This window comes from Punica granatum, chromosome 2 (genome assembly GCF_007655135.1).
Source record: "Punica granatum isolate Tunisia-2019 chromosome 2, ASM765513v2, whole genome shotgun sequence".
In the NCBI taxonomy this organism is placed as follows: Eukaryota; Viridiplantae; Streptophyta; class Magnoliopsida; order Myrtales; family Lythraceae; genus Punica; species Punica granatum.
This window is the reverse complement of record NC_045128.1, coordinates 28,739,234-28,754,175: the sequence shown is the minus strand read 5'-3', so window position 1 is coordinate 28,754,175 and position 14,942 is coordinate 28,739,234. Positions and strand designations below refer to the sequence as shown.

Genomic DNA, 14,942 nt, shown 5'->3' with positions numbered 1-14,942 from the left:
ATAAATGGTAGTCATTCTGCTGTCCATGCATCGAATTTAAAGGTTCAGAGAGTTCTGTTTTTGCAATCTCACTTACATGGGGTTATGACTAACTTGAACACCTTATACGGGTCCATACGCATCTTCCTGAGAAGTTCCAATGGAATCGCTTGATCGATTTGAGAGGCCATAGCTATAGACAAATGGTCGCGATCTGTGTACAGCTGAAATACAGAAAGCATTAGACAGAACTCTTTAATCGATCCTTAATAACTTCCCTCATTCAATAAATAATACCTCTAATATTTCGGATGGGACTACAAAATTCGAAAATTCTTAAATATTGGACTATCCATTGTATATTTGTTTCCCCAAGAGAAAAAATGGGGAAAGAGTCGCTGCTCTTCTTAAATTCCTGAAAGCGTGCTGAATGGAAATCCCCCAGTCTCTTGCTCAGCTGTATCCCGAATTGCTCTCTAAGAAGAAAGGACGGCAGAGCGGAGCAAATATTAGGTCTCATCCATTGTGGATGAGTGACCATTCAATCGAGATAGCTCTAAGCGGGAAAGCTGTCTCACTCCAGATCCTCGCATAAAATCACTTACAGCAAAGTGTTACACGTTTATTGTGGATGGTGAGTAAAACTCAAAGACTTTTCTCTTTTTTGTTTTTTTGTTTTTTTGTTTTTGCCCTTTTTAACAAGACCATTCTATCTCAGTGAGAATGATCATAACCAAGTCTATATGGATCGGTTTTTCAATTTTCTTTTGGGTTACAAAGGAGGTATAAGGGCCTTATACGGGAAAATGACGATAATCTAATCAAAAATCTCTTGGTTCTTAGACGAGGCGTCTGTCACTATGCCACATCTCCTTTTTCAAAATGGATTTTCTTTTTTTACTTTTTCGGTTTGCATATATAACCCAATCGTGGATTTCTCCATTAACAATACTCAAATTCAAAATTTTACTTAAAAAAAAAAGTGTCGTATGCCATCTTAACCAACCTAGATTCGTATTAATTAATTGAGGAGGAGAAATCGTTGCAGCTAGAGACTCTGGTAAATCAAAAACTCTTCTCTCTGTGTATCATTTCCAAAAATTACAATAGTAATGGAAGTAAACATGACCACTGACGAGGTCGCCAAAGGCCTCCACACCTTCACTTACCTCATCGGTGAGGGCTCTCTCTCCCCGCTCAATTGAAAAATTAGGATAAAAAACTTTTTTAAAATAATTAAGATATATCTAAAAAATATCGTTTTGATTATATTTATTTTTTCTTAATTTTTTGACGCGTTAGTTCACTTGAAATGCCACATCATATTACTGTCACTCCAACTTAACGTCGTACCATTTTGATAGATGGAACTATAGTTCAGGGACCATTTTGATGGCAAAATCTTTTTGAGGACCAAAGTGTCGACCTACTTAAACTTTGAGGACCATTTTAATAGTTTACTCCTAGTTTTTTGTGGTTTAATTACAGAAAGATCCTTGTATCTTTCACAATTACGAAAAAGTCCTATGTAGTTGTAGATATTAGATTTAGTCCGACCTTTTATTTTGCTACCGGAAAATACATGTATGTATTATTTAAGTTGTAGCAGGTCAAGTGCACCATCTAAAAGTCGACGATATGCTGAAGGCGTGATGTGGTGAGCTAACACGACTATCGCATTTTATGTATATTTCGTGGATAAGATTGTATTGGACTTCCCTTGACCTAAATTCAAATAAATTATTTCCGGGTGCGTTCCTTCTCCACAAGGGAAAATTGATTTCAAAAACTCACTCTGATTTCCTTTTCCTCAATCTATCATCAATTATCCCAAGTAATAACCACATAATATTTTCAAAAGAAGCAAACGTTTTTTAATATAATAACAAGGAAACTGTTACAGTAGATATGTGTAAGCTTTTAATAGGTCTTGTATCGCATCTTGTTTCCCTCTTTAGAAAATAGGCTATTAACTTGTGTGCAAAAACCAACCCCATCCCATATTTTTTTCCCATCCTTATGAATTTAAACCTTAAAAGAGAGAGAGAGAGTAAGTGAGATAAAAACTTCCAAAATTTTAAGAGGGGACACTCTCCTTCCAATTGGGCTCGATCTTATTCTTTTTGGGATATTATAGGGGATACCATACCTTGATATTATAACCGTTGATTATCTTTTAATACATTTGGGTCTTGACCCCGTATACTTATCCCATAAAATAAATTATTTTATTTTATTTTTTTAACCCTAGGTTTCAGTTTTAATCCCAAACTCCGGTACTCAAATATCCAAATTACCAATCGAAGAAGTTGTTCATCTAGCGCTTTCTCAAGTCTATACATGTATCACATCGTCGCGATGTGATGTATACTGTGTGAAAGTTTAAGCGGTCACACATCCAACGCCTGTTAGAAGGCCTAAGGTTTCATTATCACACTCTTCTTCTGATCCATCCTCTGATTCTCCATGTGTTGGATGTGATAGTATTGGTCAGGGTAATCAATTGGAAAAGCCCAAGAATAAAATCTCTAGGGCAAAGGGAAAATCAGATAAAATCCAAGAAAATATTGATACCGGTTAAATAAATGGGAAGAGAAGATCCCTTGGGGAGTAATCGGAATTGTTCAATCTTCACTCTCTCATTTGTGGGGTTTTAGTGAATTAATTCACTAGTTTTGGGATTCTCATTTTGGATATTAGGAAATAAATTATTTTTGTGGCTAATGTGCAATAAATAATTTACAAGTAAAACATATTTTGCGTGAAAAACGTACAATATAAACATTATTTTGACTAATGATATGTTTATGTATAAATAGGGGCATATATGGAGGAGGCAATTGCTCGAATCTATGAACTCGCTGCTCTTAAGCTCTGGGGTCTCGACACCCCTTGATTTTCCCAGTAAGTAAATTCTCGATTTTTGCTTTTTTATGTTTATTTCTTTCTATTGTATTCTAGTTGTCCTGATTAATATCTCATTTCTGAATAATTCAGATAGATGGGTACGAAAAAGAGATTGAAGAGTTGCTAAATACAACAAAGGAAGAGTTGATCATAACTCTGCGCAGGTGCAGCAAAGGATTTACCCGAGGCTATTTGAAGCACCATGGGGTGGCAAGCTATTTAAAAGGCAGTAAGGTGTTTGAAGCTATGTTTTATCTGTATAACATGACGTGATTGACCATATATCACTCACCCTCTCATGAGTTGGTCGGTCCTATATTAGCATTGCAACTTGCAAGAATATCAATGTAATTTTTTTTTCTACATCTTTTTTTTATATTATTTTTTGTCTTAGGATCTTTACGAATTTTTGTATCCTCTTAGTCTCATCAAGTTCTTGTTATTACTTCGTAGGCATCACTACAATGGACGTTGGAAGGCACAAATTAGAAAAGACGATGTGGACAAATATTTGTACCTTGTCACATAGAGTTCTCTTCTTGGTTCAAATGTTTACTAATTAAATCTCGAGTTTAAGAAGTATTTCTAAAGTAAAAAAGCAAGTGCCATGTTACAAATTACAATCAACTTCTATAGAAATTCATAATTTTTTGTAGGTCATAAATACTTTCGACAGAATTCAAATTATCATCATTTTATCAACTAAATAAAGAAAACTTTTTGTTCGGATAGCATCATCATAACAAGAGAAATTCAATCCAGAACTCCAACTAGTTTTTTATTAATTTTTTGACGCCGTTAATCCACGTAAAAGATCACATCATATCTCCGATACTCCAATTTACGCTAGACCTTTTGATAGATAGAATTGTAGTTTAGGGACCATATTGATGCAAAATCTTTTTGAGGACCAAAGTGGTGGCCGATTTAAACTTCGAGGACCATTTTAATAGCTTTATATTATTTTGTGGATTAATTACAAAAAGATCCATGTATCTTCCACATTTACTAAAAAGTCCTTGTATCGAGAGGTAGATATTAGATTTAGTCTAACCCTTTAATGTGCTTCAAAAAAATACAAGTATGTATTATTTACGTTGTAGCAGATCAAGTGCACCCTCTAAAATTCGACGATTTGCTGAAGGCGTGATGTGGCAAGCTGATACAACAATCACATTGTATGTGTATTTCATGAATAAAATTGTATATTTGACATCAACGGACCTAAATTCAAATAAACTATGGCTGGTTTACAAGTGTAGCTGCTGAAATAAAAGCGTTGGAAGTATAATTTCTAAAAAATAAGTGCTGAATTTAGAATAAGCAAAAACGATTTGGAGGTACCAATTGCAAATTGATGAAAGTAAAAAAAAAACAAAAGTAATTATTAATACTTGAAACAGAATAAGCAAAAACAGATTTCATAAGTACCTATTAACATGCTTGAGAAAATCACATTTGCAATCGCAATTTCAACCCAAATCATGGTTTTAAAAACTCTCACCAAACACCAAAACTGCTTAAAAGTATAAGTAAAAGTGATTATGGAATCTCCCACCGCACTCCTAAACAAACTCTAATTCGAACAAGGGAAAGCTGATTTCAAAAACTCATTCAGAATTCTAGTTCCTCAATGTGTCATCAATTACTGAAAATAACAATTATATAATTTTTTCAAATGAAGCAAGGGTTTTAATGTAACAACGAGGAAACTATTGCAGCAGACACGTTTTGGCTTTTAATTGGTTATATTTTGCATCTTACTACTTTCTTTACAAAATAGTCTATCAATTTGTGTGCAAAAACCAACCCCATCCAATCTGTTCTTTTCAATCCTAATGAACTTAAACCCACGAAAAAAGAAGAAGAAGAGTAAATGACATATAAACCTCTAAAAACTTAACAGAGGACACTTTCCTTTCAATTGGTAGCGTGACTGCTTCTGATCAATAAAAGCGTAAATATTCTTCATTTTGTGTTCCTGGTTTTGAATTTTATCCCCGAACTCCAACCTAGTATCCGACCTACCAATCGAAGAAGTTGTCTAGCTAGCACTTTATCGAGTCTATACATATATCGTATCAATGCAATTCAATGTCTACACTTTGAAAGTTTAAGGTTGCAAATCTGACGCCTGATAGGAGAAAATTTTCAATGAGGAGGCCAAAGGTTTCTCCATCATCTTCTTCTTCTGATCCATCTTCTATTTCTGCACGTGTTGGATCTGATATTATTGGTCATACTGATCAATTGGCCGAGTTAAATCCAAGAAAATGCTGATACTAGTGGAATATTAACTAAGAAGATAAGCTTTGTTAACAGAGGAGTAATTGTGTTTATTTATTCTTCCTCTCAATTTGTTCATTTTTAATTCATTAGTTTTGCGATACCAAAATAAATTATTTATGCGGCAAATATGCAATAAATAATAAATCAGCCTCTCTTCTAACAAGATTAATATTGTGAAATAGTCGGTTGTAATTATTTAAAAATTTGTTAATGCGGTATTAAGGTGTAGATCTGAAACCCTATAACACGTGTCTCCTTTCTGTAATGCAGAATGTATGTCCCCAATCTAAATTTATCATAAATTGTATTACATCAAATATGGGTTAACCATTTAGAACAATTCGCTCATCATCACATCATCTTTGATGAAAATCGTGATTAAAAATGCGAAATAATATAATCTTATTTTATTCTTATTTTTTATGTTCCTTCTTTGTTTTGTTTTATTTTTTTATAAGGGGACCCAGTAATTTAGTGAAATTATTTATTTATTAATTCAGGCATAGATCGACGGGGAAATTTGAGGCTCACCTGTGGGACAAGAATTCACTGGAAAAATATCGAGCCCAAAAAAGGACGACAAGGTAAGATATAAACACAAGCACATATAAGAAGAAACTATTAATTAGATATAGTGTGTGTATATATATATATATAAGTAATTCATCAAATTTTAAAATTTTATGAGCGTTAATTTTGTGATCGTGACTTTCTTTTCTTGTCCATTTTGGCAAATATTAGTTAATTAAATTTGAGTTAGCTACAAAGTTGAAACCCGTTTAGTTTGCCAAACTTCTGGCTAGTTTACTTAATTACTGATCATTTTTGGTGATTAAAGAACTTGATTATAATAATCATCTTCACATTATGTGATTTATTTTGGCTTCAGCCCGTCTCTCGTCCAAAAAAAATGATGGTATCACACGCTATTTTTTATCGATTTATTTTGCTATAAGTTTTAGTTTTTTTCCTCTAATCATGTCGATACATCTTAATCATTCAGGATTATATGCAAATATTGTGAGGCAAATTTGTAACTTAAAAGCAATGAAAGAAATCGACAAATACATTACCCAAAAAAAAGAAAAAAGAAATCGACAAGTAGGAAAACATGAACACAAGAATTACAAGAATTACAGGAATTATGATTTAATTATTTAGAAAATGATTACAACATACTTACAATTTTTGAAGGATATAAAAAAATATGAAAAGAAAATTTCATAAAGATTTCTTGAATTTTTCATAATATAAAATGGCCAAAAAACAAAGAAAAAAATGAACTTTTCAGTGCTTACCATTGTATCAGGAAACCCAGTGAGCCCCGACTAATCTAGTTTGAGTCGGATCGGTCTACTAAGGGTAAAACTCTTCATGCACATGTATTTTCGTCATTTAAAAAACTTGAACTTGATGCCCTATTTAAAGGGAATAAACGTCGAATCACTTAAACTAATTCATGTTGGTAAGGAAAAAACAAAAAGAAATCAAAGACAAAAGAACGATTACTAACTCTAATTCCATAATGTTTAGTAATAAAATCATCTCCTGCGTTTTGTTTTTGGTAAGATGATTTCTTTTTCGGTAGGATTCTCCCACAAATTTTGGTTGCATCGGACTAGTTGGTAATAAGTTGACAAATTAGAATGTGAAGACATTAAATTCTTAATATCCAAGTGGACCAATCAAACTTTGTGATCTAATAATGTCAGCAGTGTTGTTCCATGTTTGTAAGAAATGTCCAAAATATAATTTCCCGATTTTCTACATAGATATTGCACGTAGCAAGAAAATATAATTTGAGAAGAAGCGTTTGAAAATTCAGTCATTGCGTTCCATACGAAATGTTTTCGTACATTTCATATAGGGATCCCGACAGAATATTTAGCTTCTGGACCGAAGAATTGCCCAATATAATCTAGTCTTCTTTGATTTAAATAAATTCCAATAATACAAAAAATAGAAACCTGTTGATGTCTAAATTAATCTCGACAAGATTTAAGGCAACTATGTCTAGAATTGGAACAAATGAGCTGGATCTCGCATGTCACATATGTCCTATTTATATTTATATTTTCCATGGCCAAAGTCTCCTATATATAGGGACAAAATAAGCCAATCTAGTCCATAGAAAAATTTGATAGAAAAGAGGGCAGAGAGATGGCCATGGAGATTAGGATTTTGTTCATAGTCGGCACAATATTTTCAGTGTTTCTCCCATTGGCTTTAGCAGAGCCAGGAAATGCTACTTTCTACACCCCTCATACACGTAAGTACTCTTTTTTATTTTATGATATTTTTTTGCTGGATACGTCAGTACTCTATTCAATATATAAATGTTATGCTTTAAATTATTGGGATTTTTATCCCAAATGACTCATGGTTTACGCGTTTTGTCAAATTTATCCCATACTTTTTTTATCAGTTATATCACATGGTTTACATTTTGTTTCAAATCTATCACACCATTATATTTCCGTCAACCTCTAACGGTTTTGCTACAGTAACCCTTTTATTCGGGATAGATTTGAGAAAAAATTAAAATCATGAGATAATTTTGAGGAAATAATTAAAATTATATAATAGATTTGGGACAAAATTGAAACCATGGGATAGATTTGGAGCCTACTAACGTTTCATTAACGAACAACAAAAACGGTGGGATAGATTTCGAACAAAATGTAAACCATGAGATATATCTGACAAAAAAAAGGATAGATTTGACAAAACGCTTAAATCATGGGCCATTTGGGGAAAAATCCCAAAATTATTGCATCTGTTAAACATGATTAGTGACTCTTCATGAGAAAATTGATACGTGCCGTGAAGTTACAAAGCTCTCGTACGCGTATCATTTGTATGTTCTTTTTGATCTAGTTAAGTTGTCGAAGAATATATATAGGAGGGCAACTCGGGTTGGCAATAATATTTGGACTTTTATCCTCTTAATTTTGATGGGTCTAGCATTATGTATATGTGTACATACGAGTCTAAATATATGCATGCCAAAGCCCGACAAAAATTACAAGATACACATATAGGCCTAGCCGGCAGGCATGACTTAATGAATGCATTGTTTAAGTTACTTCCTTGTCATTATGGAAGTATGGCACGATCCTTTTGTTTAATAATTTCTACTTGGTTTTTTGCTTGGCAGGAGCAGCTTCGGATTGTCCAGGGCTCAAACAAGGGCCAATGGTAGCGGCTGCAAGCGACGCCGTATGGAATAAAGGGAAAACTGTGGCAAAACATTCAAGGTGACATGCATCGGACCACCAAGCACCGGCCAGAAATTCCCGTGCAGAGGCTCTGTCGATGTCACCATCGTGGATCGGTGCCCTTCCCCTTGCCAGAGCACCTTCCAGCTCTCGAAGCCAGCCTTCTACAAGATTGTCGATCCCGAGCTGCAGCTAATTGCCATCGACTACAAACCGTAAGATCGACCTCTCATGCTCGATCAACACCTTTCATGATTTTTTTTTTAATGTTATTCTTTCCCTATCTGATTTTCTTTTAAATTTAATTTTCAGGATTTGAAGCGGAGAGGCTCGATGCAGTGTGATGATTGAATCCTGCTGATGCTAGTGATAGTCAGTGATTCATTGTCAACTAATGAATACAAAATAGCAGCAATTGTTTCCGTTGCATCTTTATTTCTCATTTTCTGTGGGCTGGTTAGGCCCGGGCAGTTGTTGCTCTTTCGAATCTAGAATCTTTTTGTTCCTAGGTAAGGTAAGTGCCACCACAATACACCCCTCTATCAAGCAAATGGTTTTTCTTTTTAACCCTTTTTTTTTTTTGGGAGGGGTGTGTTGGGTAGGAAAGGTGATTCCGCGTCCTCTGGTATCCGGAATTTAATGGGCCTCTACTAAGAGATAAAGTTCTCCCTCTCATAAAATTTGTTTCTATCCACAGAACTCGAATCACATACTTTGTTTAATTGAAAGAGGTATTGAACGACCTGAACAAACTCTATTAGCAGTGGATCGGTATTTTAAGTGGGGAGAAAAAATTGCTGCAGCAGTCCAGCTAGAGACTCAGGTAACTGAAAAACTGTTCTCTGTATATCATTTCCAAAAATTACAACAGTAATGGAAGAAAACGTGACCACCGATCTCTCAATTGAAGAACATATTAAGAGGAAGCGGCCAAGGCGTTGTCCTCCATGTAACATTCGGTGCATATGAACAATTTTATCGCCGGTCCAACCTCAGATGCTTAAAATGCATGTCTATGTTGAATGTGCTTGGGTGGAGGAGCGGTGCCTGTCGTATCTCTTGTTCAGGTTGGGCATGGGAGGAATGCCCTGTTCATTTCTGAACACATTGCTGGGGTCGATCAGCGTCTTCGCCCTCACCAACCTCTCGTAGTTCCCCAAGAAGTACTTCTCCCCCCACTGCCTCGCTATGTCCACGTCATCGCAATCCTTGCAATCCTCGTCGAGATTGACTTTCAACCCCATCACTCCGAGGTCGAGGTCAATGTAGTTGATGTAGGCGGCCCTTGGGCCCTCTGAGACGTGGGGAGCCATCGAGGCGTAGAACTCTCTGATCCACTCGATGTACTGCTCACTGTTGCAGTCGTCCTCCTCGTGCCATTCCACGAGGTACTGAATCGTGAACAGGTTGCCTTTCCGGTGGGGGAACGCGATGAAGTCGTTGCTTATGTTGTCCATCATGCCTCCATAGGGGTCTAATATGACGTACCCCTTGGGCTCCCTGTCGAGTATGTTGAGAGCTGAGTTGATGCCGCTCATGGGGATTGGGGAGCGGATGTAGTCTGACTTGGCCTTGAAATACAGCTTATCCTTTGAGAACCTGCTCTTGAGGTCAGAAACCGAACTTCCATCGCCTAGGCCTGAGAAGAACAGGATCGACTCGATCCAGCTCATCTCATGGCAATCCTCTTCTGTCAGGCCCAACTCAGGGAATGCCCGGTTCATGATCGAAACGGCTCGCCTTCTTGGACCCAGGAAGAATCCCTTGAAGGTGGCCGATATCTGCGGGGCTTCCCTAGCCTCATGCAGGTTGGCACCGACAAAAACCGATAAGTAGAAGTCATCACCTAAGCTGGGAGCTACGTACTGCCACTTCTTCACCAGTTCCGGTATGAACTTGCCTCTCCCAGTTCGGTTGTCCGTCCTTCCCATCCTGGAGATGATGAAACTTGTCACTGTCTTTGGCACCGGCAAGAGCTTGATCTTCCATGCATAAACAATCCCCCAAATGCCGCCTCCACCTCCTCGGATGGCCCAGAAGACGTCCTCTCCCATAGTCCTCCGGTCAAACAACTGCCCGCTTGAGTCTACCAGGAGCGCATCCTCCACATTATCAGCGGCCAGGCCATATTTCCGGGACAGCAAGCCGAACCCACCTCCACTAATGTGCCCACCGACACCGACAGTGGGGCAGGACCCAGCAGAGAACCCGTGATGCGGGCTAGCTTCAGCGATGGCCGAGTAAACCTCGCCAAGGGTGGCCCCGCCTTCAACCCATGCCATCTCAGCCTGCATGTCCACCTCGACCTTGTTGAGGTTCATCATGTCAATGATGACGAACGGAGCTCCATCAGCAGCGACCGAGGAAGTCCCCTCATAGCTATGCCCACCGCACCTCACTCTGATCTCCCACTGGCCATCCCTGCAGCAGCCCACAGCGCTCACCAGCTGTTCCAGGCTCTCCGGCAGGATTATGACTGCAGGCTTCGGGACCGACGACCCCGAGAAACGGAGGTTATGGATAGAGAAATTGAGCAGGCTGTAGTACAGCGTGGACGGATTGTCATCCCCTTTACCACTACCAGAATGCCCCGTGTCATTAGACAGCGCAGTGAAGTTGCCGACGCCATGCCCGGCCAAGCACGAGCTGAGTTGCTGTACGCTGGATGAGCTGGTGCCGCTGCATGTTAGAGAAGAGCAAAGGAAAATGATGATGAGGAAGAGTCGGTTGTGTCTGTTGCTGCTCATTTTGTTCAATATTGGTGATATGGTTTGAGTTAGGGACTGAGGAGTGTTTGGATATATTATAATTCAACGGGGGAAGAATCATATGGCTGCGATTAGGACAAATGAATAGAGTCCGCTTTGAAATCGTCCGCCCTGCACCCACCCTCCGACTATATATGCTTCAACAGGAATCAATACGTGGCCGGCAGTTTTCTTATTTCATGTAAATTTATGTGTGTGTGGACAATTACACATAGAAATATATAAGGGGGTGGTGCCAAGAGAAGAGCAGTGACGAAATGCAATGCAATTTGGCATAGTTTTGAGGCTGCTTGCGCATGGATAAGTTAAGGGGAAAGGACTCGAAAACCCTTATTCAAATTTGATTTTTTTTTTAAAAAAAGAGAATTAATAACATGATTGATTTAAATAGTCCGGCGATCGTTTTCCTTAAATAAAGTGTTAGATTTTTTTTCTCCAAAACGAAGTCTCATATTTGAGTCTTGTGAATGAAAAAAATCAATAATTTAAGAGAATTTTATTCCTTAATAGACCGGCCCTGCTCGAACTGATTTTCGTGACCCATTGATATTCGAACATCAGAGCTGAGAAAAAGGAAAATAGAGATTACTTGCATGAAGGGAATTGAATTGTTGCCCACATGATATTGTGCGTAATTGGCATATCACGTCGCACTATGTCATCAGACACATAAGAAAATTTATTTTTATCAACAGTAATTTTTTTAGGATATTGCTAAAAATTAAGATGAATTGAGATCTCTATTAGCTTGTAACATTATCACGTGATAACTTATTACAAATAAGACTTTCTCCGCAGATAGAGAGAAATTATGCATGAAAACTAATAATTTAATTAAGGGTAAATTACACGGAAAAATATAAGTTTTCACTTTTGTCTCGATTTTTGCGCGAATTATCACTTTTCACATAAAAAATCTCAACATTTCTATTGTGTCTCAAATTTGAAATGCCGTAACAGAGCCGTTACATTTTATGTTAAATTGTCCATGTGTACCGTAACGGATCTTATAGGTGCACATCACGCCACCAAAAGCTATCCCCCCAAATCATAGCTGAAACCTCATTTCTTCTCTCTCTCGCACAAGAACCCTAGTTTCCACTAGATCCCCCAATTCTTCCTCTCTATGCCCTCACCAAACCCTAGCTTCTGCAATATACCTGGCTCATCATCTTCTTTGATCATGTTTGAGGGAAGAATTTCTTCCAAATCATTTTCAGCCATATGCTTTTACGCATTTTTGAGGAGAAGGTGGCAGTTTTCAATCACTGGTGAAGCCTTCACCGTTGTCCTCGCCATGGAAGCACATGAAGAAAGAGTTGATGTTAGGGTTCTCGTGTGAGTTAGAGAAGAAACGGGGGAACTAGTTTCGAGTTGGATTTCAAAAATCCATCACCCTCAGGTCAGGTTTGATTTGGGTCAAATCGTTTGACCCGAGTTGAAGGAATAGAGGCCTGATGTGGCGGCCACATGTGCAGCTCGTGGGTTCGTTACCATTCACGTCGGAAATATGATGAAAATGTGATGATTTTGTTATAGCATGTCAAATTTGAGACACAATAGGAACGTTGGGATTTTTATGTCAAAATTGAAAATTCATGCCAAAATTGAGATAAAAATGAAAACTTATACTTTTTGTGTAATTTACCCTTTAATTAATTATCTTAATCTTTTTATGGAAATATAGGCGAAAACTCATAAAGTATATCAAAAATTCGATCAATACCAAGATGAGATATCGATGTCCAACACACCATTTATTAATATATATAACAAGGAGAAATCATCAGCATTTTAGAGGATGCTTAGGCATATTGCACACACACGGGAAAAAGAAAAGGTCAATAGGGATTATGTTGGGGAAGGGTGCCGATTTGAGTAATTTAGATCGAGAAACGAGAAGAAATAACACCGGGATATATATGGTAAAATCCTCAAGGAAAGAGAAACATTCATTGATAAAGCAGGGAGATTTCATGGTCTCAACTGCTCACTTCGTCTGCCTACCCTCACGAGCTATTCCATCGTAGAGATTTCAACCTCCATTCAGATTTACTCTGAATAATCTCCACGCCAAACTGAGTTACCGAAGCTTTCGATCCAAGCTCCACCTTCGTCCCAAGCTTCTCCGCATGTCCTAAGCATGTGCTTTCGATCTGCTTGACCAAAGTATGAACATCAAAAGCCAAATTACTAATAAGGAATTTCGAGCCCTTACCAGGCACGTGTAACCTATGTTCTCCCACCTTATCAGTCTCGAGCAAGTCACTACCATTCCCAGATAATTCCAAGTACTCTTCAAGAGTTAGGCGCTCACCTGTAGTCGTTGAAGCTTTTCCTTACAGAACATCCAGGCCCTTCGACAATAGTCCATTCATCACCAGGAAAGTGCCCTTCAAGTTTCTTACGACTACCTTGGCACCTGTACTTATAGCCAAGCTTGTCAAGTATACCCAACAAGATTAGACTTTTTTTTAATCCCAGGACATGCCTAGCACTAGTCAATCGCATCTCACCACCATTAAACCATATGATTCGCACTTCACCCATCCTGACAACATCAAACATGTCACTATTAGTTATACGGACTTTTCCACCTTCTATGGATCGATAAGTAGAAAATAATGATCTATCATGGCAAACATGGAAAGTGCATCCCGAATCAAGAATCCACGTAATACCTGACATGTCAGATGTAGTGAGAATCTTAGCACTTGCATTCCCATCAGTTGCTACTGTCAAAATATCTCCTCCCTCGCAACTTTCCTCAGTTACCACAACATTTCCCAAGAGTTCGCCTTACTTGTCTCTTCGTCTTGGACAAGCCCTCTTGAGATGGCTTTCATTGTTGCCTGCTTGCCTCTTCACCTTGGATAGTCCCTCTTGAGATGGCCTTCCTCGTTATAGTTCTAGAAAATCAGTTTCCTCGCTCTTGACTTGCTCCTACCACAAGATCCCTTCGCACCAAATCTACCCCTCGCTCCTAGACCTTCACCATTGCCCTCATGGTACTCCATCACCTTCTTTTGCAACTCTTTATAGTTCAACGCCGCCTTAACGTCTTCCAAGGTGATGCATGTTCTACCATATAGCATGGTATCCATAAAATTCTCAATGCCTCCAAAAGAGATCACAGCAATAATAGAGGTTGATCCCCGTCTTCAATCTTGACGTCAACATTTGCGAGATCCATCATGATATGATTAAAGAGGTTCACTTGATCACCTACGAAGGTCCCCCAGACTCATCTTCAACTGGTACAATCGCTACTTCAAGTACAACCCATTCGTGAGGGACTTCTACAAATATAGCAATTCGAGTTTCGCCCATACTTTCAATGTCGAGTCCTGATCGCATACCGCCCGTAGAACTTTATTCGACATGCTCAACTGGATGGCGCTTAGAGCCTTGACCTAACCATCTTTCTTTGTTCTAGTGATAGGGTTGCAAGCACCTTCTTTTCTCGTTTTAGTACTCCCTCAAGTTTGAGGTACCTCAAACTTTGCTTCACACTTCTTTACTCGCTCCTAGACCTTGCTTTGATACTAGTTTGTTGGGAAAGCATGCCGATTCGAGGAATTTAGATCAAGAAGAGAGAAGAAATAATACTAGGATATATGTGGTAAAACCCTCAAGGCGAAAGAAACGTTCATGAACAAAGCAGGGAGATTCCACTAGATCGATATACTGGAGATTACAAGGTTATCAGAATCGTGATTTTACCTAGAATCGGTCGAGGGTCGTAGAATCGTGAATCGTAAAATTCTACTTGTAATTAAAA

The 14,942-nt window shown here is 38.1% G+C and overlaps 1 protein-coding gene across 1 annotated transcript; it reads right to left on the bottom strand.

The window, feature by feature from the left end:
* Positions 1-9,217: 9,217 nt before the first annotated feature.
* On the bottom strand, positions 9,218-11,317 carry LOC116195213 (reticuline oxidase-like). Its single transcript, XM_031524208.1, has one exon. It carries the CDS (start codon positions 11,138-11,140, stop codon positions 9,407-9,409), a length of 1,734 nt encoding a protein of 577 aa, XP_031380068.1. The 5' UTR covers positions 11,141-11,317; the 3' UTR covers positions 9,218-9,406.
* Positions 11,318-14,942: the final 3,625 nt, after the last annotated feature.

What these genes read in the sequence shown, in the direction of transcription:
- LOC116195213 (XM_031524208.1), bottom strand. Translation starts at nt 11,140, where the DNA reads ATGAGCAGCAACAGACACAACCGACTCTTCCTCATCATCATTTTCCTT.